At 48.8% G+C, this 26,882-nt stretch overlaps 1 protein-coding gene across 1 annotated transcript in view; it reads left to right on the top strand.

Moving 5' to 3' along the window:
* LOC115332163 (prolow-density lipoprotein receptor-related protein 1) overlaps positions 1–26,882 on the top strand; it is a 138,756-nt gene that overhangs the window by 45,156 nt on the left and 66,718 nt on the right. Inside the window, exons 26-39 of the mRNA XM_029994515.3 lie at positions 1,623–1,823; positions 4,609–4,813; positions 7,974–8,295; positions 8,873–8,969; positions 10,377–10,508; positions 12,657–12,757; positions 14,088–14,214; positions 17,771–17,948; positions 19,019–19,140; positions 20,491–20,778; positions 23,030–23,158; positions 24,154–24,291; positions 26,131–26,256; positions 26,321–26,450. Of these exons, the coding sequence (XP_029850375.2) occupies positions 1,623–1,823; positions 4,609–4,813; positions 7,974–8,295; positions 8,873–8,969; positions 10,377–10,508; positions 12,657–12,757; positions 14,088–14,214; positions 17,771–17,948; positions 19,019–19,140; positions 20,491–20,778; positions 23,030–23,158; positions 24,154–24,291; positions 26,131–26,256; positions 26,321–26,450 (2,296 nt within the window). The remainder of the gene's footprint in view (positions 1–1,622; positions 1,824–4,608; positions 4,814–7,973; positions 8,296–8,872; positions 8,970–10,376; positions 10,509–12,656; positions 12,758–14,087; positions 14,215–17,770; positions 17,949–19,018; positions 19,141–20,490; positions 20,779–23,029; positions 23,159–24,153; positions 24,292–26,130; positions 26,257–26,320; positions 26,451–26,882) is intronic.

Raw genomic sequence — 26,882 nt, 5'->3', positions numbered from 1 at the left:
CGTTGTCTCTCTCGAAAGTGACAAACCTTCTGAAACTTTGGATGGGAAAATGACCAGCGATAAAGCCCGCATGTGCGTGGAGATGTATGGTGTCGGCCACCAGGAACTTACCCCCATTTTCTCGTCCAAGGTTTCAGAAAGCTGCTCGTAACCTTAGAATAAGATAAGGGTTAGTTCCGAAACATGGGCATCTATAGTCCAGACTTCTAGCACCACATTTGGGCGAAAACCGAGCGCTTGGCGATGCTTATTTCTGCAGGGAAACAAATAGGGTTGCCACCCGCCCCGTTTTTGACCGTCAGGGCCGATTTTCTTTTGATAAAAAGCTGGTCACTCTTCCATATTTAAAACCGGCTGTTATTTTTCGATTTTCTTTGTTCAACTATCCAAGCACAATTTTTTTTTTTCGGTGGGGAAAGGGGGGGAAGCATTCATGAATATGTGTTAAACCATCGTTATCGGGTATATAGGCATATGCATTGTCTGTTTTTAAGCTAATTTTGTATATAATGGCCTGTTTCCTGCAACTGTTTATTTAGCCACAGAGAAGACATAATTTTTGTAAAAAAGCTGCTGCAATTAGTACTAAGTGTAGCACGTGAAGAGTCTTTGCGATTTGCCAAAGGAGATCGAAGAATGACGAGAAAAACATCTCTTTGAATCTGAGGACCTTTTGTAATTCCTGATTTGAGAGGTATGAAAATATGCTGGCATTACACAAATTCACGGGTGACCATGAGCTTTCAAGCCAGAGGCTCACGGTCTATTGTACTCCTGCTAAAAAGTTCCAGAACCAGCGATTTCTAAGAATAATAGATTTACGCTCGAAATTTGCATGCTCATGCTGAGTGCCTTAGAGCCACCTTTACGTAAAGCGTTATTTAATTTGCATCTCTCTTTTAATTATTTAAACTGTAATAATTGGTTCTCCACCTGCTGCACAGGATGCGTAGAGATGCGTGATTTGTTTTTGGCACTTTTATTTTGATCTAAATGGTATGCATTTATGTACGTCATTGAGTTCAGTGTTGTTTATTCTTGTACATGTGCTACGATGTATTAATAGATCTACGTTAATTGATTTCACTTTGGCAAGCTCGTGTCAAAATAATAAGAACCCGCATTTCAATTAAGACTGTCAACACTGCGTCTTCCTTTTTTCCAGTTCAATTTCACATAATTACCCCCCCCCCAACCCGGGATTGACCGGTTTTTTCGTCGAGGAGAGGTGGTAACCCTAGAAAAAAAAACGAGGTGAAATGTTTTCGGGAACACGCCATGCAATGCAGAGCTCAAGTTTGCCTGCTTCTTTTGCAGGGATTGTAGTGATGTCAGAGCACCGAGTTGTGATTGGCTCTGATTGGGCTCTGATTAAATAAAAGTGGTGATGTCACACTGCCAAGCTCTGATTGGCTCTGATTAAAGGATACTGGGTAGACCTTGGAGCAGTCGTCAGGCCTACCCACTATCCTTCAATCCGAGCCAATCGGAGCTCGCCGTTCTGACGTCACCGCAACCCCTGTGCAAGAAGCATACAAACTTGTGTTCCGCATAGGCAAAGGTGCCGCCGAGATGTTTGACTGGGCGGATGCCCGGTTGCAAATGTACCAATCGTACGGCAGATGCGGCGGTGCCGTACGTGATCTTCTCGAACCGGCACGAGCTGCGCAGCGTGGACCTGAACAGCATGTCGCTGCGTGCCCTGATCACGGGGCTGAAGAACACCATCGCGCTGGACTTCTTCCACTCGGACGCCGGGGACCTGCTCTTCTGGACGGACGTGGTGGACGACAAGATCTACCGGGGCTCTATCAGCTCGGGCAGTGAGTCCCTTCCTTTGCTCACGGGGCAGGTCGTCCACGGGTTTCGATGGAAAGAAAGTGGGGCGGACCGCCGTCGGTCGAGATTCGGAGGGATTGCTCGGTTTTTGTCGTGCGGGGCAGCGCCGGCGCAGCAATCTAAATCTCGGATTCTCCGACGGGGCTTCTCGGAGTACCCTCCCGGGCTCCCTCTTAGATTTCCTCTGCTTCTCGAGTCGATTCTCACCCGAGCATTGCTTGAGAAATTCCTTTTGTCTACGCAGAACTAGCGTGTGCATGACTGTGCGAGTTCGGTAGGCTTCTGAGTCTTACTTTATTGCGTCGGCGCCTGGGAGGGGTTCCTCGGCCGTCGGACGAGAGGAACGGCCGTTCGGTGACTGTTGTTCGCTCCCGGCGCTGCCAGTGCGGCTCGATCGGTTCAATACTTTGGCCGTCTCGTAGCTTAGAGAAGACTAGTTTCATTTTGTGCCCAATTTTTTGGGCCTAGTGACGCAGTTTTAAACGGCCAGTCAGCCGCATTTTAGAACTTGTGCGAGTTAGCCGTTCTGTGCTTGTTCTGCAAAATGGTGGACAGTGTCGAACAGCCGATGCTGGAACGTCGAACTCTTCGGTGATTTCGAACTTGGACCAGCCGCTTTTCTCAACCTCACGGATTTAAAGGGCAACTCCGCTTCATTTTCGATGCTGAAAAAATAACGCAGTTCTCTTTAGTATCACCTAGAAAGACTACACGTCAAGTTTTACGATGTTATTAAGCCTAAAAGTTTGTTAAACTGGTAAACAAAGTTTGAGATGCCTCAAGTCTCCGAAATCTGCTAATTCTAGCGGCCGATGTGCGGCGCAGAGAACAGCGCAGTCAATACCGTGTGTTAGCGCAGCCAACACTGCGCCGCACGTCATAGTCTGGGACCGCTTTTTTTCTTGTTTGTTACTTTATTGAGGCGCAGCCTACAGGCGGCGCCAGCAGCGTGCATACCGATGTCCACGTGATCCAAAACGCGCATGCGCTGATGAGCGTCTGAGCGAGCGCTCCGCGCTCGTCGTCGGGAAGACCGAACCTGCTGCGTCTCGGAGCAACGTTTTGTGCTGCGATACCTGGCATATTACGAGTGGTTTACTTAACTTCAACTACTAATGGTCCCAAAACATAACTTTAAAACAACTTGCCTTTTTCTGCGTCAAAACTCTCTGCGGCCGCGGTAGTGCAACACGTCGTTGGATAGCAGAGACCGTGGAGCAGACGACATGGCGCGACGACGCTTGCTCCGCCGATCCGTCCGTCCGCGCGGTCGGCGAGGTCGTGCGGTGACGTTCATACCACGTGGTTTGTCCCAGACTATGACGACGCCGGACCAATGTTGCCAGGCGCGGGCGCAGTTTCCGTTTCGGTTCGTGTTTAGGAGTAAAGAAGGATTACGAGAATTATATTTCCTTTTTTGAGAAACAAACGACGTCCAGCCGTTTACTAGTATACCTTAATGTATAATCACCAAAAACCCCGAAATTCCTGGAATTGAGCGGAGTTGTCCTTTAAAGGAGCTGTGCAACGATATTCAATTGGAATGTATCTCTCTATACACGAGCTTACTGGCACACCTGGGACTCAAGGATACTCACACGCAACGCCATTGGCCAAGAAACTCCTTTGTTGCGGTGTAATTTCAAGGACAAAAGCGATCCTTTTCATTCAATCTCTCCTTTGCAAAATTTGATGACGTAACTCGGGGGTCCCAGTACACCCAAGTGACGATATTTGAATGCGGTTCATAGATTGGACCCGAGCATTGCGTGGGCACTCGACTTGGGCTCGTGACAATTGCTAGCTCGAGAAGCATTCGGGTTTTGACCCGTGTCCAATCGCTGCAACGACGACAACAGCCGAGCCATAACAATGCCTGGAACTCAGCGCGTGTCCTGCGCTTTGCCAACCCCAGCGCGTGGCTATGATCAACACTGGCGGCATATAATCGGCTCCAGATCACGTGGCCGCTTGTTCTGGCTGCGAGTTGAGGGGGTGAACGCTGCTCGTTTTTCTTTAATTTTTTTCTGGAACTTCTATTGCGTGGGGTGAAAAACGAACGCGTGTTTCATAGGTCATTAACGTTAGGGATCCGTTTTAAGCGGTATTTGCGCAAAGTACAAATATTGTTGCATTGGTCCTTTAAGCGACCTCGGTAAACGCTCCGACTCATTAAACGATGTATGTGTGCGTGTATGCCGCACGCACTCGAGTTGGGGGCTGGGGACTCCCGGCTACATCGCTCCTCTGACCCAGTTCCAACAGGAGTCGGGCAGCGTCGATTGCGGGTGCATTGAGTAGCGTCGGAACGTGGACGCTCCTCTCTGCCCACGTCGGCACAGCGGCATCGGAAGCGGTGCTCTCCGTGCTCTGCCCTCCGTCACCTGTTTGCTTCATTTTCTTGTTTGCTATCTGCCTCGGTGGAGAAGGGGGAGGCAACGCAAGGGCACAAGCCTACTACGTCACCTCGTTGTAGGCTTGTGTGCTTTTGGCACCACGGCTTTTGTAATAAGCGTGGTTGGCCACCGGTACACTTTGAAAAATCAAATTTAAAATGCATGCATTTTGGTCGGGACCTTGAAAGGCAGACACTTCGGAAAAAGCGATTTCGTTATAACGAGGGATTACGGTACGTCACTTTCTGTAAACCTTAGCACCCAGCTCGTGTTTTGCGAGAAACTAGGCATCGAAGATTTTTTCGAAAAAAAGGCGCAACCTTTCGTTGCCCGGCCCGTCAATGACGAGCGATTGCTCTCTTCTTTTTTGCAGGCCTCTCGAGCATCGAGGTGGTGGTGCAGACCGGATTGGCTACGGCCGAAGGCCTGGCCGTGGATTGGATCGGGGAGAACCTGTACTGGGTGGAAAGCAATCTGGACCAGATCGAGGTTGCCAAGCTGAACGGCAGCTTCCGAAGAACCCTGGTGGCGGGGAACATGGAGAGCCCCCGGGCCATCGTGCTGGACCCCAGATACGGGTGGGCAGCCTCCGGTCGCCGGCGAAATTGTATGCGTCCACAGCGGCTCTAGAGCCTGGACTCGTTTTCACCTCAAGAACCGTAGCAAAGAAGTCCCTCTCCTCGCATTACTAATTTCCCGCTTTATGTGGAGATATGTGTATGTGCATTTTAGATTAGATATATCTTGTTAAGACATACGCGTTTCAGACGCATCACTTCTTGCTCCGTTAACCAAATCTTGTAAGAGTATTAACCAAATCTTGTAAGAGTTGTATTTACACAACTGTACCGTATTTGCACGAATATAACGCGACCACGAATATAACGCTATAACGCGAGGGCAGTTTTTGATGCCCCCAAAAAGAAAAAAAAATATTATTACTATTATAACGCGAACCGATGCCGCGTCAATTTCTCGCACTCGGGGGCATAGCAGAAGTGAAAAGTCAATGGAAATAGAAGAAATATCAGTTTATGTTTTGACTGCACTCATCCTCACTACTCGGGTCCTTCCGTTTACAATCCACTTGGCGACTACGCAGGTATGCAGCGGCACGGCACCTGCTTGTCTGGTAGTTTTTTCTTCCCTGCGAGCTCCTCGGCAGCCCACAATCCAAACAAGGCGCGGAAGCAGAAGCACAAACACCAGACCACTCTGGAGCAGAAACTAAACAATGCGCAGGCAGAGAAAAGACAGCTGAACCCGATACACGATCACACTTCTTGTTCTGGTCCTTCTTCGTAAACAAATGCCTCGTGTTGCACGATTGCATAAACGCGGTCGGTGGTCTTGGCTTGGCTTGGCTCGAATTGGCCAATGCCCGCATTCCCGCATGGCGCGCGCGCGTGCGGCGTGCCCGCGTTATAAAAACACAAAAGCGATAAAAATGCTTTTTATGTTTTCTATTTGCCCCTTCACGTGGCCCAATAGCTACAAAATGCCCCTCCACACCCCCACTTCTTTTTCCATTGGATCTTTTGCATTGAGCCGGAGGGATGACTTTCTCCTCTGGCTTTCTCCAGACTCGCGCGCCTCGTGGCTGAACTCAATTCCGAACATAACGCGAGGTGCGTTTTGGAGCACGTAATTTCGAAAAAAAACTCGCGTTATATTTGTGCAAATACGGTAGGTCCACCCATTTTTCAATATTTGAAAGTGTGAACTGGGGGGGGGGGGGGGGGGGGGTCGATTTATAATTGGAACCGAAGCGTCCCACCGCCGACGAAGTTGGAACAGTCGTGATATCGAGAACATCTTGGCTCGCTACAAGTTCCCCCGGCTGTACCCATAGCATCACGTCATTCTTCACCAGATTTTTTCGCGTTTCGTGTGAGGGTTTGTCGGCGACGAGAACACATCTTGAAAACGTAGCAGTGACGACGACAGCCCCGTGCAGACGAATTGTAGTCTCTAGTCGCAGACAAAGCGAGAATGGAACTCGAGTCGTCCCGCCCCCGGCGCGAGCTTCCTAGCTTGGGTAGCACTTGGGCATCTTGTGCCTGCATGCACACGCAGCCAAAGCATGCCAGGAGGCCAGGCGTTCCAAAGAGACATACTGCCGTTCTCACATGTTCGACGTGGAATGTGCCCCTAAATTACCATTTCTTTTTAAGACTAAGCCGCATATGAGTCGTTGAACAGGTTTTTCCGTATTCGTCAACAGAGCAGTAGTCGACAGAAAACCATAGTGTCCACCTTATCACCTATCACGTGGTTTGACACTTGTTTTAATAAGAAAACCACAAAACGAGCGTCAAAACCACATGATAGATAATAAGGCACGCGCAAACAATGTGAAGCATGTGGCGCCCCCTGCATGCTTTTCTCGGGTAAGATTGCAGTTGCATAAGCTGGCGTGGCAACGGCAGCATACAAAGTTTTCCATATATAAAAAAGTTTTGGTACAGTGCATTTACTTTTCTTTCGTCAATCATTTGGTATAGACCCTTTTACTGTTTACAAAAAGGAACTGCCGCTTGCGTCCCAAACGACTTCCGGTCGCACCATCTTTGCAAGCCTGTTGAGCTTGCTTATATCACCAGTGCTAGAACGCATAAATGCTACACGGACAGCGAAGTTGGAGATTTAACGAGGGCCTTCGGCTGTACAATAATACATCTTGGAGGAGGCAAGTTGGTTTACAAGAATACTCGAAACATTTTAACGGATCTCACATTCCTTCACTCTTTTGGCGTTCACCTTGAGAGTTGGTGGTTAAACGTTTCATCTTTATTTCAAGCGGCGGTGTTAAGGTTGCCTTTGTTCATTCTTTTTATAAACCGGAAGTTCTCTGGGACGTCAAAGGCTGGAGCACCAAATGGTGGCGTTTGGCATAAAAAGGGTCTATAGTGCAGTGGGTAGTCGTTGTAAATGACACCACAGCTTCCCTGTCCAACCACCTTTACAACGTAAATTGGAGCCCCAACTTTTTTTTTTTCTCGCATGCATTTACAATTGTGTCGACTGAGTCGTGTAAATATGTACTTTGCGCGGCGTATGAACAGTGTGCCAAACTTGTTTTTTTTTCCTGAGGCAAGTATACATGTCGGCATCTTGGCTCAAAGAGCCTGAAATGTAGATAATTTGATATGCATAACAATTGTTTTATTTCATACTTGGTCAAATATACGTCAGACGAGGAGCGGACCTATGAAAGCTTTGATAGGCCTGACGTGTCGGTATTTGAGCGTCGTAAGTTTTCCATGGATTTATAGACAGTTTACATTGTTGGTTTACAGGTTATTTAAATATTTTTTTGGGCAAGGGAGCAATATTGGAACTGCCCTTTGGAGCAGTTTCAATACAGTGAAATCTTTTTAATTTCAACCCGAGGGGGGCCAGAACATTGTTTGAAAAATACAAAATTTGAATTACCGGGAGTTTTCTTCCTGGAAACACTTAGGGCAGGACCTGCATGTTAGTTTGAATTATCCGCGAGCTTGAATTAAGAGAGTTTGAATTAATGAGATTCCACTGTACTATTGTGAGTCTGCACCAAAGTCCCGTAACGCGAAAAATGGCGCCGTCTCAGGTCCTTGTTCGGGCCGACTTCACATTGGGTGTTTCTTTGGCGCGGTATGGTGCACGTTTGCCCCCTCGTCGTTGGCACTCCTGGGCGGACGCCCCGGGGCCAACGCGATGGAGGTCCCCCTAACGGGAGTGACGCCGGCGTTCCAGGCTGATGTTCTGGACGGACTGGGACAAGGAGGCACCGCGCATCGAGCAGGCGTCCATGAGCGGGGACGGGCGCCGGGTGGTGCTGCGGATCGACGAGGTGTCCGAGGGCGGGGCCTGGCCCAACGGCTTGACCCTGGACTTCGTGGCCCTGCGCATCTACTGGATCGACGCACGGTCGGACTCGGTCCACACGTCCCGCTACGATGGGTCGGACCACCGGGAGGTGCTCCGGGGCCACGAGACGCTCTCTCACCCCTTCGCCATCACCCTCTTCGGCAGCCACGTGTACTGGACCGACTGGCGCACAAACTCCGTCATCCGGGTGGGGCTCCGCTCTCTCGAAGCAACTCTCGCTCACATCGCGCAGCGCCGCGGGAGAACTCGAACCCCGATCCGCTAGTCTGGGGGGGAGGCGCGAATTCGGCGGGCGGTTCTCTTGCGAGGTCATCGGAGCGACGGCGATTGCACATTGTCGTCCGACGGGACGACGGCGGCGGTGCCGTCAACCGACCGGAGCGAGGTAGCGCGCTCGTGGGTGGCGCCCCGCTCCTGTCGACCGGCGTAAGGTAGCGTGCGACGGTGGCGACGACCGACCCGGCGCGATCCGAAATGCATGTCACGTTCCTTACTTCAAACTTTGTCCGTAAAGATAAGATGTTTTTACGTGTCTGCATTTTTTTTCGTTTGCCAACGATAAAGGAAGGCAGTCATCACCCGACCCCACCCTCTGCACGCGGGTATGGACGGGGTCAAGTGTCAAAAGACGACGTACGACCAGTCCACAAGCGCGTACGTCGTCTCGATCTCTTAGCGGATCGAGCGGTTTAGAGCGGTTTCCGCGGCGTCTCCGTCGTGGCCGGTTCGACCGAGGCTAAGAATGTGTCTGGTCCCCATTTCAGTGCAACAAGTGGAACGGGTCAGACGTCCAGGTCGTGCAGAAGGCCCCCACCCAACCCTTCGACATCCAGGTGTTCCACCCTTCCAGACAGCCCAAAGGTGGGTGCAGTCGGGGTCAGCCGGGATGTTCCGAGGGTGCCCCAAATCTGGCTCGCCTCCGGGCAGCGGCACCGCTGCGACTAAGCCCTAAATGACCATTTCGAAAGTTATCTTCAGATCAATGCCCGCAGCGTGCTTGCCTTGCCGATTACGTGTGGTGCCCCCCCAAAACTAAAGCCGCCTCGAGACTACGGGAGTACCGAGCGATTGCCGACGGGCTGGCAGTCCGCCATTTGCCGGACCGGCTGCCCCGAATCGGGTGGTGACCAAAGAGGTAGAAATCGACAAGGCATTCGAAGCGGTAGCCACTACCGTGGCGACCGAAGACGACGAGAATGGGTAACATTCTGGCACCGGCAGTCTACTTCGGCGCTCCCAATTTTCGCCGTGCTCGAGCGCGGTGAAAAGCTTGCTTTCTGTTCTCTAGCGAAGACGCAAGGAGTGATGAGCCACTCATTATGAATTGGGATTGTAACCGTCCATATCTCAAATTTGGGTAATTAGATGGCATTAGGACTTTTTGCGCATAGCTCGCTTTCCTCATTGGTTAAAGGAGCTGTGCAACGATTTCAACGTTGAAAGAATTTGCATCTCCTACTTTTTATATTGCTTATCTTGTCACAAAGGACAGAAAACACATCTTCCTTCAAAATGTTGCGATTCCGCCATTAGAATTTTAATTCTAATGGCGGAATTAGAATATTTCCCGACCTCTAGCCGCGATGAGAACGATGCGGTGTGACATCAATGGGGGACTTGTAAAAATATAGTAAGTTGTGAAAATAGCTGCCCGATAAAAGGTAATTTTTTTACAAATCTTTTCATTTCAACATAAATATAAATGCATCAAAAACCTGGTATCATCGACAAAACTTTGATTATACGGAGTTTTAGCGGCGCCATCTATCCGAGGTCAACAGGACGGTCAGCTCTATCTGCTACCGCGAACAGCCGCCAGAAAACGGGGACGAATGGCCGGACCCAGACAAGGCTTTCTTCCTTCCGCCATGTTGATCGTGCTGCGCAAGCACGTGGTGACGAGCAGGTGAGTTCTTGCTGCCCACTGATGGCTCTAGAGAGAGAGCTTCACCAGAACTTCGTGCGTCCCCCTTTTGCGTCACAGCGCTGGTGACTCGGAAGATGGTGAAGGAGTTGAGAAGTGCCGAAAACCTCAATCTTTGTGAATTTTAAAAATAAAAACTAGGACATGCAGGCAAAAGCGGTTTTTTGTTCTTCACTTCAGAAAGTTCGAGACACCAACTTCCAAATTTTTTAAGCAAAGCACTGAAATTGTTGCACAGCTCCTTTAAATTGCTTAGGAATTTCCGTAAGGTCGAGCCAGCATATTTTGACATCATCCCACACGCGCGAGTGTAAGTGCTTGGGGACTTTGTGTCTCTCTGGCAGGAAATGGAAAGAACGGCTGCGCCGCCAACAACGGTGGGTGCTCCCACCTCTGCCTGCTGAGCTTCAACAACACCTTCAAGTGCAACTGTCCCCATCTGATGAGGCTCGGCGACGACGGCAAGACCTGCTTCAGTGGGTGGCGTTCGATCTTCGTAGGCTTTCAGTCTCGTCAATTGAAACGGAGGCGTTGTTTGATAGTTCATTTGCGACGAAATTCAATTTTGAAACTTTTCAACGAGGTAGAGGGGCTTAGAGCGATAAACTGGTTCAGGCAAAAGTGACCCCAATTTGGCTGCCGCTATGTTGTGCAATTTTGACCACTAGGCACGTGACCGTACCAAATACTGAGGTTTTTTATGCAAAACTGAGCCGAGATTTGTATTTTCATTGCTGAAAAAAACATGATAAACTATGTTTTCAATACTGTCAGCTCCAGAGATCAGTGTCTAGTTCCGATAAAAACCCAGAATACAGCACCGCGGCTGATGGCATCTAACGGAGGCATTGCGAAGCTGCCCGAATTTTTGTCGTAAAAGCACATTTTGTAGCAAACGAAACATAACTTATTTGGTCGGTACTGTTATTAAAGATCAAGAAGCAACTATTTGTGTGCGGTACTTCGTTAAAATCTAGACGTAAAACTATAAGGTCATGTGTCTTGTGGTAAAAAATGTGCAACATGGCGGCAACCAATGGGGGGTCACTTTCAGCTGCCATTTTTAAACTTTTAAAACACATTAAAATAATTGCCAATTAAAAAAAAAAAAAGTTAACGGGATTTTTGCGACCCTCAAATGCACCTTTTCCGGCATGCGCCGTGGCAGCCGCATTGGGAATCTCGCCATCTTGTAGTATGAAACTTTTATTTTGCGAGTAGCTCAAAATGGCACAGTTTTATAATATACGGGTTTTACATTTTGTAGAAATTAAAGAATGTCCGAAATTAGTCGTTTTCATTTATCTCTATGACAATTTGCTGGGTTGCTGGGCTGCAGCACAAGTGCGGCCATTGGTTGGCCATCATGGGACATGGAAAATCAACCTTTTTGGTGGATTTTGGCTGGGCGGCAGCGTGCTCAAGACACATTTTCTGCTCATTCATCATCATTCGCCGAAGAAGTTTGTTAAAACCCGTGTAAGCAGTGTGGATTGCCTTTGAGAATACATGGAAATTTGTACAAAAGTGCAGCAGCACAGGAAAATATTACAACTCATCAAATGCAAGTCTCGCCGGTCTCGAAGCGTGATCAAAGCTTCCTTCTCATGCTGAAGTGCCTCGTCTCTGCCTTTGTGCACTTGGATGCCGATCAAGAATCAACGCCGTGTGGATTTCTTTTAGGAGTGCAACGTGCCTGAAGACGTATGTGCCTCTGGAGCAGCTTGTTACTTTACTCTGACGACTGTATTTGTAACTTGCAGCACTCGCAGTCCAGAAACGAGCTTGATCCAGTGGCAACGGAAGAGGAGTAGGGGGGTACAGCGACGGCGGCAGATTGCACACGACCATACGGGCCACGTCTAAAAATATTTCAATCTTATTTCACACTTTTGCATTCGAAAACCTACCTTCCTCCACAGCACTGCTCTGTTTGTGCTGTCATGTGATCTATTCGAGTAGATTTGGAACATAGCCATGGTTAATCGTGCAAAATAGCAACCGCCGATTTTTTTTTCCCTCATTAATAGCAGCTCGCTGAAACAGCTGGACGATCTAGTAGACATCTACATGCGACGCACCTTGAAACCTTTGCCACGGCATCGATTCTTGATAAGTGTACAAGCACGCGAAGGCGCAGAGACGCAGCACTTTGCATGCCAAGGAAGTTTTGATTACGTCGCGAGACCAGCGAGACTTGCGTTCGACGAGTTGTGCCGTTTTCCCGCGGTGCTGCACTTTCGTAAAAATTTTCATGTGTTCTCGAAGGCAATTCTCACCGTTTGCACAAGGTTTTAAAAAACGTCTCCGGCAAATGACGTCGAACGAGCAGAAAACGTGTCTTCAGCACACTGCCACCAAGCCTCCGCAACGCTCCAAAAGGTCTATTTTTCATGTCCCAAGATGGCCGCCCGGTGGCCGCATTCGAGGAGCTGGGAAGCGCAATCCAGCAACTGTCATAGAGATCATTAGTCGTTCCAATTCGGTTTACAAATTATTATATTTGATACGAACGGAATTGCCGTCCAAATTGTATCCGGTCGGATAACTACTTATTCCATTCATATTTAATTTTGCTGGGTGTCCATGAGGGAGTGTAAGTGTGAGCCGGATGCGTGTCGCAGGCAAGGAGCGGGTGCTGCTCTTCTCCCGCCCCAACGAGATCCGGGGTGTGGACCTGGACATGCCCTACTACCACGTCATCCCGCCCTTCAGCTCACCCAAGGTGAGGGGGCGTCTTTGGACGGGGCCGCTCACCTGGGGGCTTTCGGTTGGCGGCACTGCGTATGCGGGGAAATACGGATCGGCATACTTGTTAAGCTGCTCATTTTCCACTTCCTATAAATGGACAAAAAAATTATACAGGCTTCATCACGCTGGCAAAGATTAGGGAGCACGGAATGTGTCCCGCACAAACCACACTCCGTGCGTTGTTTTGGCTTTTTTTTTTTTTTTTATCATCTATCTTAATGCAGAATGTGTTTTATCAGCCGATTTCCAAGGAGTTCTTTAGCGTTCAGCTGCAGCGGCTGGCTGTAACGAAAAACCGACACCGAAAAGAGTTACACCCATAGGGAACGGCATAAAAAGACTTCCCCGGCTGAATTTGAACTCGCCATCTTGAGATTGCGGGCCAAGTGCTTTGCCGACTGAGCCACCCAGGGTCTATGGTACGTATTGCGTAAGAACAAGATCATTCGTACGGCGCGTAAACGATCTCGCTCGCTTTGCGGCTTTTTTAGTCATGTAGCGCCATCTCTCAACGTGTCAGAAATTAAAGTGAATCTTGGGTAGGCTGTGCCGTTGAGACACCCTTTTCTTCTTCCCTGGAAAGCCTATCGCACATTCTGTGCTTACCAGTTTTTGCCAACATGATCAAGCTTGGCTTTTTTTTCCTTTTCATCTATTTTTATTTTAATATTGTTTTTTTATTCTTTGTTTATTTCGTCTTTATATTATTTATTATTTTTTATTATTTTCATCCAGATCCTGCCACTCGCAGCAGCACGTTTGCATTCAAATGAAACCTTTCACCTTGTCAGACCAGCTGTGCTAGTAGCTCAGTAGCCATAATATCCTACTGCCACACTACCAACCCAGATTCGAGCCCAGTCACGGCTTGAACTTCATATATAAACTTCATATATAAAAATGACGTTCCAAGCGTGTCGTCACTCATTCATGGCGCTGACCATGATGCTCGTTTGTGACGAATATCCCAGAAGGTGGCTCGTAAAGAACGTTCGGCGTTAAAAGAAAACGGCCAAAATGTGAGCAAGTACGTTTTCCTCCCAAGGCGATGCGATGGCACGAAGCGGGCCTCGATTGTGGTCAAACCGGGAACCTTGTGGGCGAAGAGGGGTGCTCGTTGCTATTGCGTACGTATCTTGGGCAGCAGCGTGGCTTCCGAGGAAGTAGTCGGCAAGTCGGGGCGGTTCCAAATGTGATTTCATACTGCCAGGCTGGTCCAGAGCATCTACTTCTAAGAAAGAAACTGAAAGTGCGTGCGCTTTTCGTACTGGTGAGCCAACGACTAAGTCTCGTCTCGTCTGCAGGTGATTCACGCGGTGAAGCTGGACTTTGACGCGCGCCGTCGCATGATCTACTGGGCAGACACGCATCTGAACGAGATCAAGCGAGCTTCGCTCCTGGGATCCACCGTCGAGACCATCATCGACACCGGTGAGCGTCTGCCACATGGCCGCAGCTTCTTACCCGACTTACTTTTTGGGGGGAGGGTTTTGGTTTATTTACGCTTTATGGTGCCCTGAGCATGGTGCGTCTGAAGCTTTTAACTAAATACGGGCAAAAACAGCCGTGTTACTACGCACGGTGCTATCAAGAGCTCTGACGCGCAACGCGGCTCTTTGAAATTCCTTTTTTTGTATGGGCACTCGTGTATGGAGCACACTTCCTAGAGCCACGTGAGTGGACCGTTTAAAACGGGCACGACACACCTCTTTTTTGTAGATCCTGATTATACAAAGTGTGGCAGATATTCTACGCAAAGAAAAAGCGCCGAAAGAGACTAGGAGTAGAGGCACAGATTGTGTCGGCGAAGCGTCCAAAGCGTCATCTGGGAAATAGTATGATTTTTACTCTCACCAACACGGTTTCCTAAAAAATCGCTCTTGCGAAACCCAGCTTGCCGAATTCACTCACGACCTACACATTAATATGAATAACAATTATCAAACAGACGCCATATTCCTAGACTTCTCCAAGGCTTTCGACCGAGTTCCGCATAATCGCCTCTTCTCTAAACTTTCAATATTGGTATTGACAAAACTATAATTTCTTGGATTCGGGATTTTCTTACGTCGCGAGTTCAGTTTACCATTGCTAACCATCATCAATCACCCCTTGCTAACGTAACATCAGGCGTTCCCCAGGGAGCAGGGCTCTCCCCACTCCTATTTCTCATATATATAAATTATCTTCCGCATGACATCGACTCAAAAATTAGGCTGTTCGCAGACGATTGCGTTGTTTACCGACCAGTCGCAAACTGCTCTGATCATATCATCCTGCAGAGGGATCTAACAAAAATTAACACTTGGTGCGATCGTTGGCTTATGCCTCTTAACTACGAGAAGTGCAAACTTGTATCATTCACGCGGAAAAAATCTACTCTTTCTTACTCATACTCACTTGATGGCGTTTCAATTGGCTCTACTCCCTCATACAAGTACCTCGGTATCCATCTGTCTTCCACACTTTCTTGGATTCATCATATCGACGTCATCACTGCTGATGCTTCGCAGACTCTCGGCTACTTAAAGCGGAATCTAAAATCAGCACCTTCTCACCTAAAGCAACTAGCGTACACTACATTCGTCCGCCCCAAACTCGAGTATGCCTCGTCTATCTGGCATCCATCACAAGCTTACCTCAGCGACAGTCTGGAAGGAATTCAAAATCGTGCAGCCCGATTCATTTCATCAGCATACTCCCGCGACACCAGCGTGACACAGCCTAAACTTACTCTCGAGCTTCCACTGCTCTCTGACCGCAGAATAATCTCGCGATTATGTCTCTTACATAAATTTTACCACACTAGCATTAACTTATCGGACTCCCTGATATCACCTCCTGACAGAATTTCGTCACGCCTCAATCACAGCCGTTGCATCAAACGCATAACAGGCAAAACGTTAGCGTTTAATACGTCATTCTTTCCTCATGCCATAACTATCTGGAACTCTCTTCCTGAAAAAATCATCCTTATTACTGACCAATCCGCTTTTCGCCAATCAGTGACTGCACATATCCAATAAATTTTAACCATTTTAACCTGTATTACTGTGACTATTGATTTTACATCAATTTTTTGTTTGTTTTATTTTTGTGTTTATATGTTTTGTATTACCCCACAAGCTTCCCCCCCTTATGTAATGCCCCACAGGGCCCTTAAGGAGAAATAAATGAAATGAAATGAAATTTAGAACAGAGCTAATGCATATATGACTACTGTAATTTTCCGACAGATAGCCCACCTAAAATCAAAAGCACATTGGGTGGAAATAAGAAGTGGGCTTACTTTTGATCTGCGATACCAAAAAAAATGTAAAAAAATGCTAGTTTTAGATTTCGTGGCTTACGAAACTTGCAATTGCAGGGAGGGGCAATGAATCAAAGACAACTGTCCTTCCTTGTCAGCAACGTTCGCATATCTCCAGTCGTGGCTAAGTGACATCATTGCTGCCGAGGTCACCATTGACCAGGGCCCTGAAATCGCTAGAAGTGAGCTGTCTTTCGGTGCTTCTGAAAAAAAATTTTAAATCGTGCCAAAAATGGGGGGCGGGTTATCTTTCAGGGATGTGACATCTCTCGGAATATTATGGCAGGAAATTCTAGGCGACTTTTTATACACAATTTTTTCTTCGACAAACTCGAGTCGTATAGTGCCTCTTTCCGTTCAACTCTTCCCGTCCTCGTCTTCTTCGGCACCTTTTCTACGCATCGACGCAATCCAACTGGCCCCCCCGTCTATGTGTTCTTTTACATCACTGTCACTTTATTGGCCAGACAGTTGCGGAGTTGGTAAAGATTCGTTGGAGGAGGAAGCCTCTCAAAACTCCGGAGCAGCAGTTCTCAAACATATGACGTGTCGGGACCCCTCGTGATGGGGAGCCTCGTCCACCGAGGGGGAAGGGGATATTCGACCATCACCACGACAAAAGGGGAAATGAAGAAAACTAAATGAGTGCAAACTAACTTTGCAGCTCTGAAACGAAATGGCCGACCCCACTCATTCGGTGCTTGTGGTTCGACCTACCATATTTACACGACTATAAGTCGACCCCCCCACGTCGTGTGTCAGCGAAATAGAAAGAAAAAAAAAGTGAAAGCCGTTTACAAATCCCTGTAACGCCGAATTGGAGCGCAGCTCTTGAGGAGGAGGAGGGAAGGGCACTGAGGGAAGTCACGTCACCTGCGGGTAGTCACGTGATCTTGGGGGAGGGGGGGTCATGTGACCTCGGGGGGGGGGGGGGGGGGGGGCGGCGGCGGCGGCCTGTTGAACTTCTGCGGCCTGTCGAACTTGCGTCCAGCAGTGCAGTTGTCGGTTGCTTTCGGACGAAGGATGGCCCCATAAGCGAGTATTGAAAAGCCTAAACTACCCGAACCATGTGTGTTAATACAGACAAACACAGTTGGCACTCCAGTACGGTGGCACGACCTCGACACTCGATCAAACATTGTGCAACCGTGCATAGCGAAAACAAGCAGCGGCAAGAGAGGCTGTTCCAGCAGTCGTTCCGGCATGGCTCTTACATCGAGTCTCGCCACTCCTGAGGTTCGGGCACCCCACTGACCGTAATACATTTGGATTGATATTGCAAATCGCGATCATCGTGATAGTGGTACTCGTTTGCACAGATAAAAAGAAAAAATAGAGCTCATAAAGCGAGCACTCAGAATGGGTGCACCACTGCCAGTACAGCCGGTTGAATTGTGAAGAGTCGAGGTGTTCTTGATATCACTTTCGTCCCGATTATAAGTTGACCCCTCAGCTGAGACTTTAAAAAATTGGAAAATGGATCGACCTGCAGTCGTGTAAATATGGTATTTAGCTCAATAAAACGGCCAGGCTAAATTTTTAAAAATATTTTATCGTCGGGTTTGATTGTTGTGCCCTAAGAAGGTGAAGGGTGAAGGGTCCGCCCGTCTGAGAAAGACGGGAGTATCTCGACCGGGCAAGCGGGAGAGTCTCCAGGGGGCCTTCCCTCCCTTGCAGTGATAGAGAACCCGTACGGCTTTGCGGTGGACTGGATCTCCCGGAACATGTTCTTCTCATCATACGGGGAGGGGGGCAAGCACATCTTCGCCTGCAGCCTGGACGGAGAGTTTGTGGCCTCGGTCGTGGACCGGGACCTCGAGTCCCCGGCCTCCCTCGCCCTCCACCCGGCCCTGGGGTGAGTGCCTCCCGATCTTCTCTACGCACCTCTTCCCTTCGCACTCTTCCGCCGGTACAGCTCAACTTTCGTCAGTCGCAATGAAAATGGCGCGCGAGTGACGTCGTCAGCTCTACGGGCTTGCTTCGAGTTGGGTCGCGCGACGTCTGGTCGAGTAATTCGCGGCGCAAAGTTGCGACGTCGTGCGATCTCGCTGCGTCGACGGCATTGTTTTGAATCTAGTAACATTGGGTGACGAGTCGTGGTGTGATGTGATGTCGAGTCGGCTTGACCACGTCGCGTGACGTCGGGGGTATCGCGTATCGTCGGATTCGCTTGCGTTTGGGCAGAAGATAAAACCTGACTTGTTAATGTGTAATGTGTTTTATCGAGGATCGTCAGAAGTGAGTGACACACCGAGAGTGTTACATAAAATAAGGTTATATATAGGGTGCTTTTCGAAACGTGAGCAAAATCGCTCCTGCGGAAACTATGCATTGCACAGAAAAAAGATGATGCCATAGTGATCTGTGCCAAAGAACCCATTTAGGAAAATTATTAGCGTTCAGTGTAATTAAGTAATCATTTAATTTTGAGTAGCAGACAGTTTAATCTTTGATTTTTGAGCATATTTCCATTCCTTGTTTCTTGATGTTTAAGGGGGGACACAACCCAGAAGAAACAAAATTCTGCAAAAAACATTGATTTAGAAAAATTACATATTGACATCCATCATCATCTAGAGAGTAGTCCCAGAAATTTTCACTAGTTTACACTGCATAGTTAATTTTTTATAAATTATTTTCTGTCCACCAAAGCTAAAGAAAAGGTAAGCTTTGAAGCACTTTGAACATATTTTTCTCCGTTCCACTTTTCGGTATAAATTCTATTTTAGTCAATCTATCGTTTGATAATGGCAATACAGGGAAGGCTCGTTTTTCACTTTTCCTCACTGAAATTTAATAACGAATGCGGCTATGGAATTTTTCCGCTCAAACTTTGCCAGGGAAGGAGTGTGAGCGACTGTTTGGGTGTCCTGAAACCGGTTGCGCACTCGGGTGAAGTCTGACCCACGGCTGTCTGACCCGCAGGCTGCTCGTCTGGAACGACAACCGGGGCGGCCAGGACACCATCCAGGTGTCGAGGATGGACGGTTCGGGGCGGCGGGAGCTGACGTCGCGGCTCACCAATCCCAAGCTGGACGGCTCCACAAGTGGGTGAAACCCACACGCCCTCTGCAGACCTAAAGCCCCAATCGACCGCTTGTCCACTTTACTGTCTCAAATCCGTTTGTGACGCGTGTCGCGTTATGCATTGCGCTGGCGCTTGCCGAGCTTGTTGGCGTTTTACATTGACCTGGAAGCACTCCGACCTTCAGGAGGTTTATTCGTAGCTCGTCAGGAAGGACCGCGGTCTACAAAGCCCTCTTGGCCCGGGGATGTTTCGTCGCATAATTCAACGTGCTTTGGGTTTCTTTTTTTATCTTGATGCAAAAACAAGGATTGGTAAACGCGAAGTCGAACGACGATGGCGAAACCTACCATAGAATGTGCTGGCCTAGTTTGCGAGTTGTTTGCTCGACAGAAGGTGTGCAAACTCAAATGCACGTGAACCAAAGCCGCACAAATTTACCGTATTTACTCTAATATAGGTCGATGCTTTTATGTTAAACTCGTCGAGAATAAAAAAAGAAAAATTTAAATATAGGTCAACCTTTTCTTTTTTTTAAAGAATGGAGGAAAGTTTGAACAAAAGAAACAAACCAATCTTTATTTATGGCGCTGTCAGCTTAATTGCAGCGCGATGGCAAAAACTTGATCGTCGTCGGAACTTGCGGACATGTCGTCGTCGTCGGAAGCTTTGTCAGCTTCCTCGACATCTTCACAAACTCGCTACAATACCTCGCTGACACCGTTGCCAAATGGTGGCAACAAGAAATGAAAGAAGGTGGAGACTGGCGAAGCGACAAAAGATCAAATACAAAGACGTGAGCAATGCCGTGAACCGCCGCGGAAGACCGAACGCCCGAGGGATACATGCGAGTTTCTCTGCTATTGGTGCTATTTTGACGTCACCTCGGATTGAACTTTCTTTCCTTAACTATATGACGTGCTCTATTGACGTCACAAAGAATGTCACGTGTTTGAACGTGGAATGTGAAAGTAAAACAAAATACGAGAAATAGGGTAGTTATCTTCATTGCCTTAGGATGTACTCTCAAACTGGGTTTCGAGGAGGGTTCCCCCATGCTTCCAATTTTCCTTGACCCTCCCCACCTCTAAGTGAATTGATCTTCCAGCCGCAACTCCGCCGTCGGCCGCGTATTCCATACTCCGTTTCACGGTAACTTGGTGAATCGTGGATGCTGTGGCCCCCAGACCTAATGAGAGCATTGAAGCGAGGCACATGACAACACCATTGTCAACATAAACGCTTTTGTGACGTGGTGTCACGTGCCTCGCTCCGAACGTCTTATTGGGTCGCAGCGGTCGTGGCCTCCACAGCTCGCCAAGTTATCGCGAAACGGAGTATAGCGAGGGGTGTGTGCCGTCTGTCCCCCCAGGTCTGAGCGTGGACTTTGAGCGGGCGGAGCTGTACTGGGTGAACCGGGGCTCGCTGACGGTGCAGCGCTGCTCACTGGTGGGGGAGGCAGTCGAGGTGGAGACCCTGGACGTGGGCCTGGGGGGCGAGCAGCCCCACGCCCTGGCCGTGTACGGGGCCCGGCTGCTGCTCTCGACAGACTACGCCATCCACGCGGCCGACAGGGACGCCCCCGCCCAGGGCGCCGTGCTCCGCAACAACACCGACACCGTGCTGGCCCTGGCCGTGTACGACGCCGCCGTGCAGGGAGGTTGGTGGCACGGGGAAACCGCTGGAGAGTCTGGCAGACGCGTCTCTTTACGGGGTGGAGTTACGCTTCGCACGCCTCCCCACTGGCGTTCTTTGTGAGGATGTTCCGTAACATTTCCGACTTGTCTGCGACTAAACCGAAGGAAATCATGATGTAAGGCACAAAAAACAATGGACACAAGAGAGAAATCAGACATACAGGTGTCTTTGTGTCCTTTGTTTTTTTGCGCCGTATATCATGATTTCCAACGTTCACTAACTAGCCGAACTACAAGTTCTTCTAAACCGAAGGTTTTTGCGGTATTCAAGGGATGAAATCTTTGCACTGTCTATGGAAAATAGTAGCTTATAACGTTGGCAGACTTGTTTCTAGTCCACAGCAAGAGCATGACGCTTAAAAAAAATACAAAAAGACATACGCGGGTCGAAAGCGTTCTGGGGCTGCCCTATGGTGGCACTAGCGGGTCAGTGTGTTAACCGGTTATGAAAGATCTACGGTTGCGCAAAAATTCATATCATTGAATATAGTAGTATAGTATTATACGCTATTTATTATTTGCTCCGAGACCAACTTCAATATTCATACTTTTCGAAGTGTTGACCCTTTTTGAAGGGTTAGCCCTTTTGAGTGCACTTCTCACCAAGCACCTGCACACGGGTAGAAATAGATGGAGGAGATAAGTGCGTACAAAAACGCGTCGACCTCTGACTGAAATTATTAGAGGGTATACGCGAAGCTAGCTTCCCTTGTCTCTGCTCGCCGTTCAAATGCGTTAGAATGCCAGCGCCAAATGCCAGAGGTCGATGTTCGAAGAGCGACTAGAGAGAAAAGCAGCTAGCTTTGCGCCTGGCCATGTATCATTCTAACCAGAGTTTGGTGTTTTGATGAGCGCACTTTTCTAAATTTCTACCCGTGGCGGGATGCACGGATATTGCTTCTTTGCAGTGCACAAGTGCTCGATGAGAAGCGCACTCAAAAGGGCTAACCCGCCGCGATTGTACAAGTACATGTTATACCCTAGTTACACGGGCGCTTTCAACTGCCATCGAGTCAATGACAGATGACTCAATCGCGGTCGGCCGAAGTTACACGGCGGTGCCAACTGTCAATGAGCCGCTAATCACAGTTGAGTTCAACTGAGCTCTCTTACCTCAGTTCAACTGAATGGACTTCCCCAACAAAGGTAAAATGGCGCCTGTCCGTGGGACTGCTGCCACCGACCATCGTTTCCGAGGCACTTACTGTTTCGGAATGCAGGGGGAGGCGTCTAAAAAGAATCGTAGCAGCAAAATATCCGGTAAGGAATAGATTTAGGCGTTCGAGTTGCCACTAAAACGATCCTGGCTAGCCGGGAAGCCACCAAACGAGCGAAGATGGCGGCGGGACCAGCTGTGTGAATGGACAAATAGTAATGAGTGCACCCATCGTAGCGGGCGGTAGCTTGCTCCACCTAGCATAAAATATGCGCAACTTAGCCCTGAATCTGCTTTGGTACTGGTGTAAACGCCGCTAAAAAGCAACAAGGTAATGAACATAATGTATGATATACTTATAATAAATAAAATATGTTTCTCCGAGTAAATTACTTCAACAATTAGACTGATCACGTGGCACAAGAACTAGTTTCGTTTTAGCTTCATCTGGGTTCTAGAGAGCCGTGTAGCACCATCTCAGTTCAGTTCAATCACAGTTGGGTCCGATAACTGTGATTGAACTCAACGACAGTTCAAAGCGCCCGTGTAACTAGGGCCTTAGACTGCCATGTCTTGACATCATTCCTATTTGTTTGTATTTTTTTGGCGAATTTTCAATTGAAAAGAGAGTATTTGCAGTTAGCGAGCATTATTAGTAGGATCGGGCGAGTATTCTAATTTTCTAATATTAGTTTCGAATAATATGCTATTCAATATTTTGAGGCATCAGACCTTCTGAATCAGCAGTTCATAAATAGTGTTATATTAAAATTAATTTAGCTTAGAAATAGACAAGTGCAAGCTTGGGAGCAGCTTCCACGAGTTCAGCTGGCGTTTCGTTTAAGCACGGCGCAGCAGTGAAAGGATCGGGGAAATTATTCGACGTTCGATTCGAAAATATTCGGCCAAAATCACCATAGGGTTTGAGCGCGCTCTGAACTCCGAATTCACCCGTGAAGAACGCGGTGCGCTCGGCAACGCGCGAAAGCGAGGTGCGGCAACTGTGGGTGCGGAGGGTCCAATGCGCGAGCTCACCACCGGCGACGCCACGCATGCAGGGGAGAACGCGTGCAGCGATGCCAACGGCAACTGCTCGCACCTGTGCCTGCCGACCTCGCGGTCGACCAGGGTGTGCAAGTGCACCACCGGCTTTGTCCCGGACGATGAAGACGACACCAAGTGCGTCGGTAAGCACCCTCCCCTCCGGCCAGAGCCGCCAAATCTGCTGCTTTAGCACTCCCCGATGGTTTGGTAGGGACGGCTCGGTGCTTGCAATCGTCGACAGTCGTTACCATTCGAAATTGGGACTTCTCGATAACCGTTCTGGCATTTTCAAGCATGGGAAACATTTTCTCGCAATTTCGGTCGAAGCTCGGGGTGATTGGCAAACACGATTTTAAGCAAGCACCGAGACAGCCCAAGCAATGTCGCTCTTGGCCGATTCACATGATCCGTGACGGGTTTATCACGTGACGATATGTCCGCGGTTCGTCCGTCTCCCAAGCACATCCACACGAGGGAGACGACGAGCAAAGTGCCTTACTAACCCAAGTCATGACAGTGATAAAGGTATGGTCCTGCTCGAGAAGGCTTCGGCGTAGAAGCGACGAAGTTCTGGGCTCGTGGAGGGGCATTTGGAGATGCCTTCATGCACTGCTTGCTCGTGCACAATACTTACGTACACCACAGCCACAAGAAATGTCTTGCTCGGTGAAAGGCTGATTGGACGTGCAAGAATTGTCGCGGCTTGCTACACAAGTTACGTCGGAAGCTTCTTGACACGGATCCGGAGGAGTACTGGAGCCTGCGTCGGTCAGCCGGGCAAAGTTTCTGCAGTTTTTTTTCACGCAAAGAACTAAGAATTGCGCAACAAAATGAACCAGCGAACGCACAAAATGCAACAATGCACCATTGTTGTTTTAATCGTCTTAAAAAAAAAGAAAACATTGTATTTTTGCTAGACTAAACGCTTTTCAAGTAAATCTCCTGCCAACAATCCGCGAGTGAAAAGGCACTCAACTTAATCAGTCCGCGTGTCCGCGGACAAGGCGCAGACCGCAGGAATCGGTGACGTGACGCGGACAAAAACCTCGATTCAGTCTGTCGTGTGAATAGGCTATCCCTAGCGTAGCCACAAAACGGCCCCGGTTGGTGCGATCCGTGCGACGCACTCTCGGCGCAGGCTACGCCGAGTTCCTGCTCTACTCCATCAACTACGAGATCCGGGGGGTGTCCCTGGTTCCCCCGAACTCCCCGACAGAGCGGGTGCTGGCTCCCATCTCCCGAGTGTCCATGGCCACCTCCATCGACTTCGTGGACGGTGAGTCCCCCACTCCTCCTTCTCGCGCCCTCCTCGATTCTCCTTGCTACCGAGTGCCATCTCCAAGTTCGCGTATGAAGTGCAAAGTCATGTCACTAGACATTAAAGACTTATTTTATTCCCTCCATCAACCGCTGCTTCTCTCGAGATTAGGGGATTTGTTGGAGGCAAGCTTGGTTCGGTTCCAGTCGCAGTCCGGGGCAGACGTAGGGAGTTCTCTGAACTTAATAGAATCGCATCTGAATTCCACTGCTGTAGAATTTAAGGGGAGTAAATTTGCTCAAAAGGAAGGGGCTGTGCATCGGTTCGTTGTTGGCACCAGCGTTTTCCGAGGTATATTTGGCTCCTTCGGATTCGGCCTTGGGGCAAGTTGTACAATCATTCCCAGCAGGGTCAGTGATGATCAAGAGATACGTTGATGACATTTTGATATGTTCGGTTGAGAAGGGGGCACTACCTAAGATCAAAGGTTTCATAGTGCAAGCAGTGCTTGAGTTGACCTTTAGCAGTGAGGAGCCTGATGAAGGTGTGCTGCAGTATTTGGATCTTAGGTTGAACATGTTGGACGGGTTGTGCTGGGTATATGGAAACTAGCGGCAAAACCTTTGTTGTTTTACAAAAGTTGTCATTCAAAATTGGTTAAATGAGGGGTAGTGGTGTCTCTAGACAACGCTTTAAGAAAATCTTGTCAACACAAAGTATGTGAAGCTGTTAGGAGGCAATTGGCACGCATAAAGGAGGCAGGGTATAAGAGTAACATTGTGGAGGGGGTCGCAAGGAAGTGCATGGTGGGATTTAGAGGAGAGGTGACGAAAGAAAGGGAGAAGCCAGATAGGGTAGTGTGCATTCCGTTTTTTCATAAATTTTTGCACAACTTGTTGACGGTTGCTGGGGTGTTCAGGGTAAAGGTGGTTTTCACTTCCAAAAGTTCAACAGGCTTACGCTATTCAAGGGTGGGGCGCGGGGTTGTCAAAAATGGCACAGAGAAGCCGCCGTTGATTGCCAGGTTGGCGTAGTACATGATATTCCGATGGCCTGTGGATTCACCTATGTGGGGCAGACGAAAAGGTGCTTGATTGATAGACTGCCTGAACACAGGAGGGCAGTTAAGAACTGGTCTCCAGACTCTGAGATTGCTAAACATGTACAGGAATGCAATAATTGTTTGCCTGATTGGGGATATGTTGTTGTTTTGAGCAAAGGAAAAGATTGTGCAAAAAGAGTCTTGAAAGAAACAATCAGAATCATGATTGTAGGCAATTGTATCAGTCAGCCGTCAATCACACTAGACGAAGCAACCCAAAAGTTTTTCCTGCTTCAATATTTTTGTGTGTGTGTCTGTTTATTAGTTTTAGTGTGGGGCTTTTGTACGGAAGTGGATTAGACCTTGGAGGTTGTGTGAAGGTGCGGTGTTTGGGGTCCGACCTTGGGGGTTGTGACAATGGGGCTTTGTTTGCAATGCTGTGTACAAACTGAATTCGGTGGTTTGAAATGTGGTCAAGACGAGATGTACCCTAACTGAAAGTCCTAGGTGCGTGTACAGTTTCCAAGAGACAAGAGGGAGAGACGGTATATAAATGACTGTGCCAATAAAGTTTAGTAGCTGCGTTTGAGACATTTTGTGTGCTGTCCCCTTTTTCATCCATCGTCTCCGGTTTTTCAAAAATGTGTTTGCCTACCAGTTTCTATCTCTCGAATACTAGCGCCCCGTGTTGCTAACACGAGTATTGGTGTGGTTTGTACGTCTCGGGCATGTGTGTTCATACGCCGTACGAGCTCCCATTTGGTGCGTACGAGTTGTCTCGTCGGTGTGATGATGCTGTGGCCCCCCCTGCCCAGAGTACATCTACTGGGTGGACACGGAAGGGGGAAGCATCACCCGCATCCGCAGGGACATGACCGGCCGGGAGACTGTGGTCGCCGGACTGGACGCCATCGAGGGCCTGGCCATCGACTGGGTCGCCCGTGAGTCCCCGGTGTTTCCGACGAAAGACTCCTCAACGGCTACATGCGTCCCCGTCTCTTGCAGGCAACATGTACTGGATCGATCCGTCGTACGACGTCATCGAGGTGTCGCGGCTCAACGGGTCGCACCGCTACGTTCTCCTGTCGGGCAACATGGACAAGCCGAGGGCGATCGTGGTGCATCCTTACAAGGGGTGAGCGTCCTTCGGTCACTTTGGGGTGTGCGCCCGCCGGCGGGGAGCAGACAAAGAAGGTCTTCCCCGTTTCCGGTTTCGTTTGGTCAAACTTCGGGGTTCATCTCATTCTTTGTCGACCTCGGTTTTCCGTCGTCGTTCAATGGACTCCCACAATTGCCGCAGCACTAAGAATCGTTCTGGGAAGAACCATCGTTCTTACCCTGTTGTTTTGCCATGGATTTGCTATTACTGTCGTCTAGTTGGTCTCAGTCAATGACTTTGCCCTATTCCGCGATTACTCTTGAGCCATTAGTTGAATTGGTGGTCTCTATCGCCCTTCTAGCCTAATTTTGGAGCTGCAACGGTCAGTTCTGGTGCTGGGAGCTGCTGTCCAAGTTGATCCGAGACGGTTCTTGACTCGCCCATCTACGACATCTTGCAGGGCCGTTC

The sequence above is a fragment of the Ixodes scapularis genome, unplaced genomic scaffold (genome assembly GCF_016920785.2).
Source record: "Ixodes scapularis isolate PalLabHiFi unplaced genomic scaffold, ASM1692078v2 PGA_scaffold11__112_contigs__length_91849675, whole genome shotgun sequence".
NCBI classification, from domain to species: domain Eukaryota; kingdom Metazoa; phylum Arthropoda; class Arachnida; order Ixodida; family Ixodidae; genus Ixodes; species Ixodes scapularis.
Note: the sequence above shows the minus strand (reverse complement) of the source record. Positions and strands in the feature narration are given on the sequence as shown.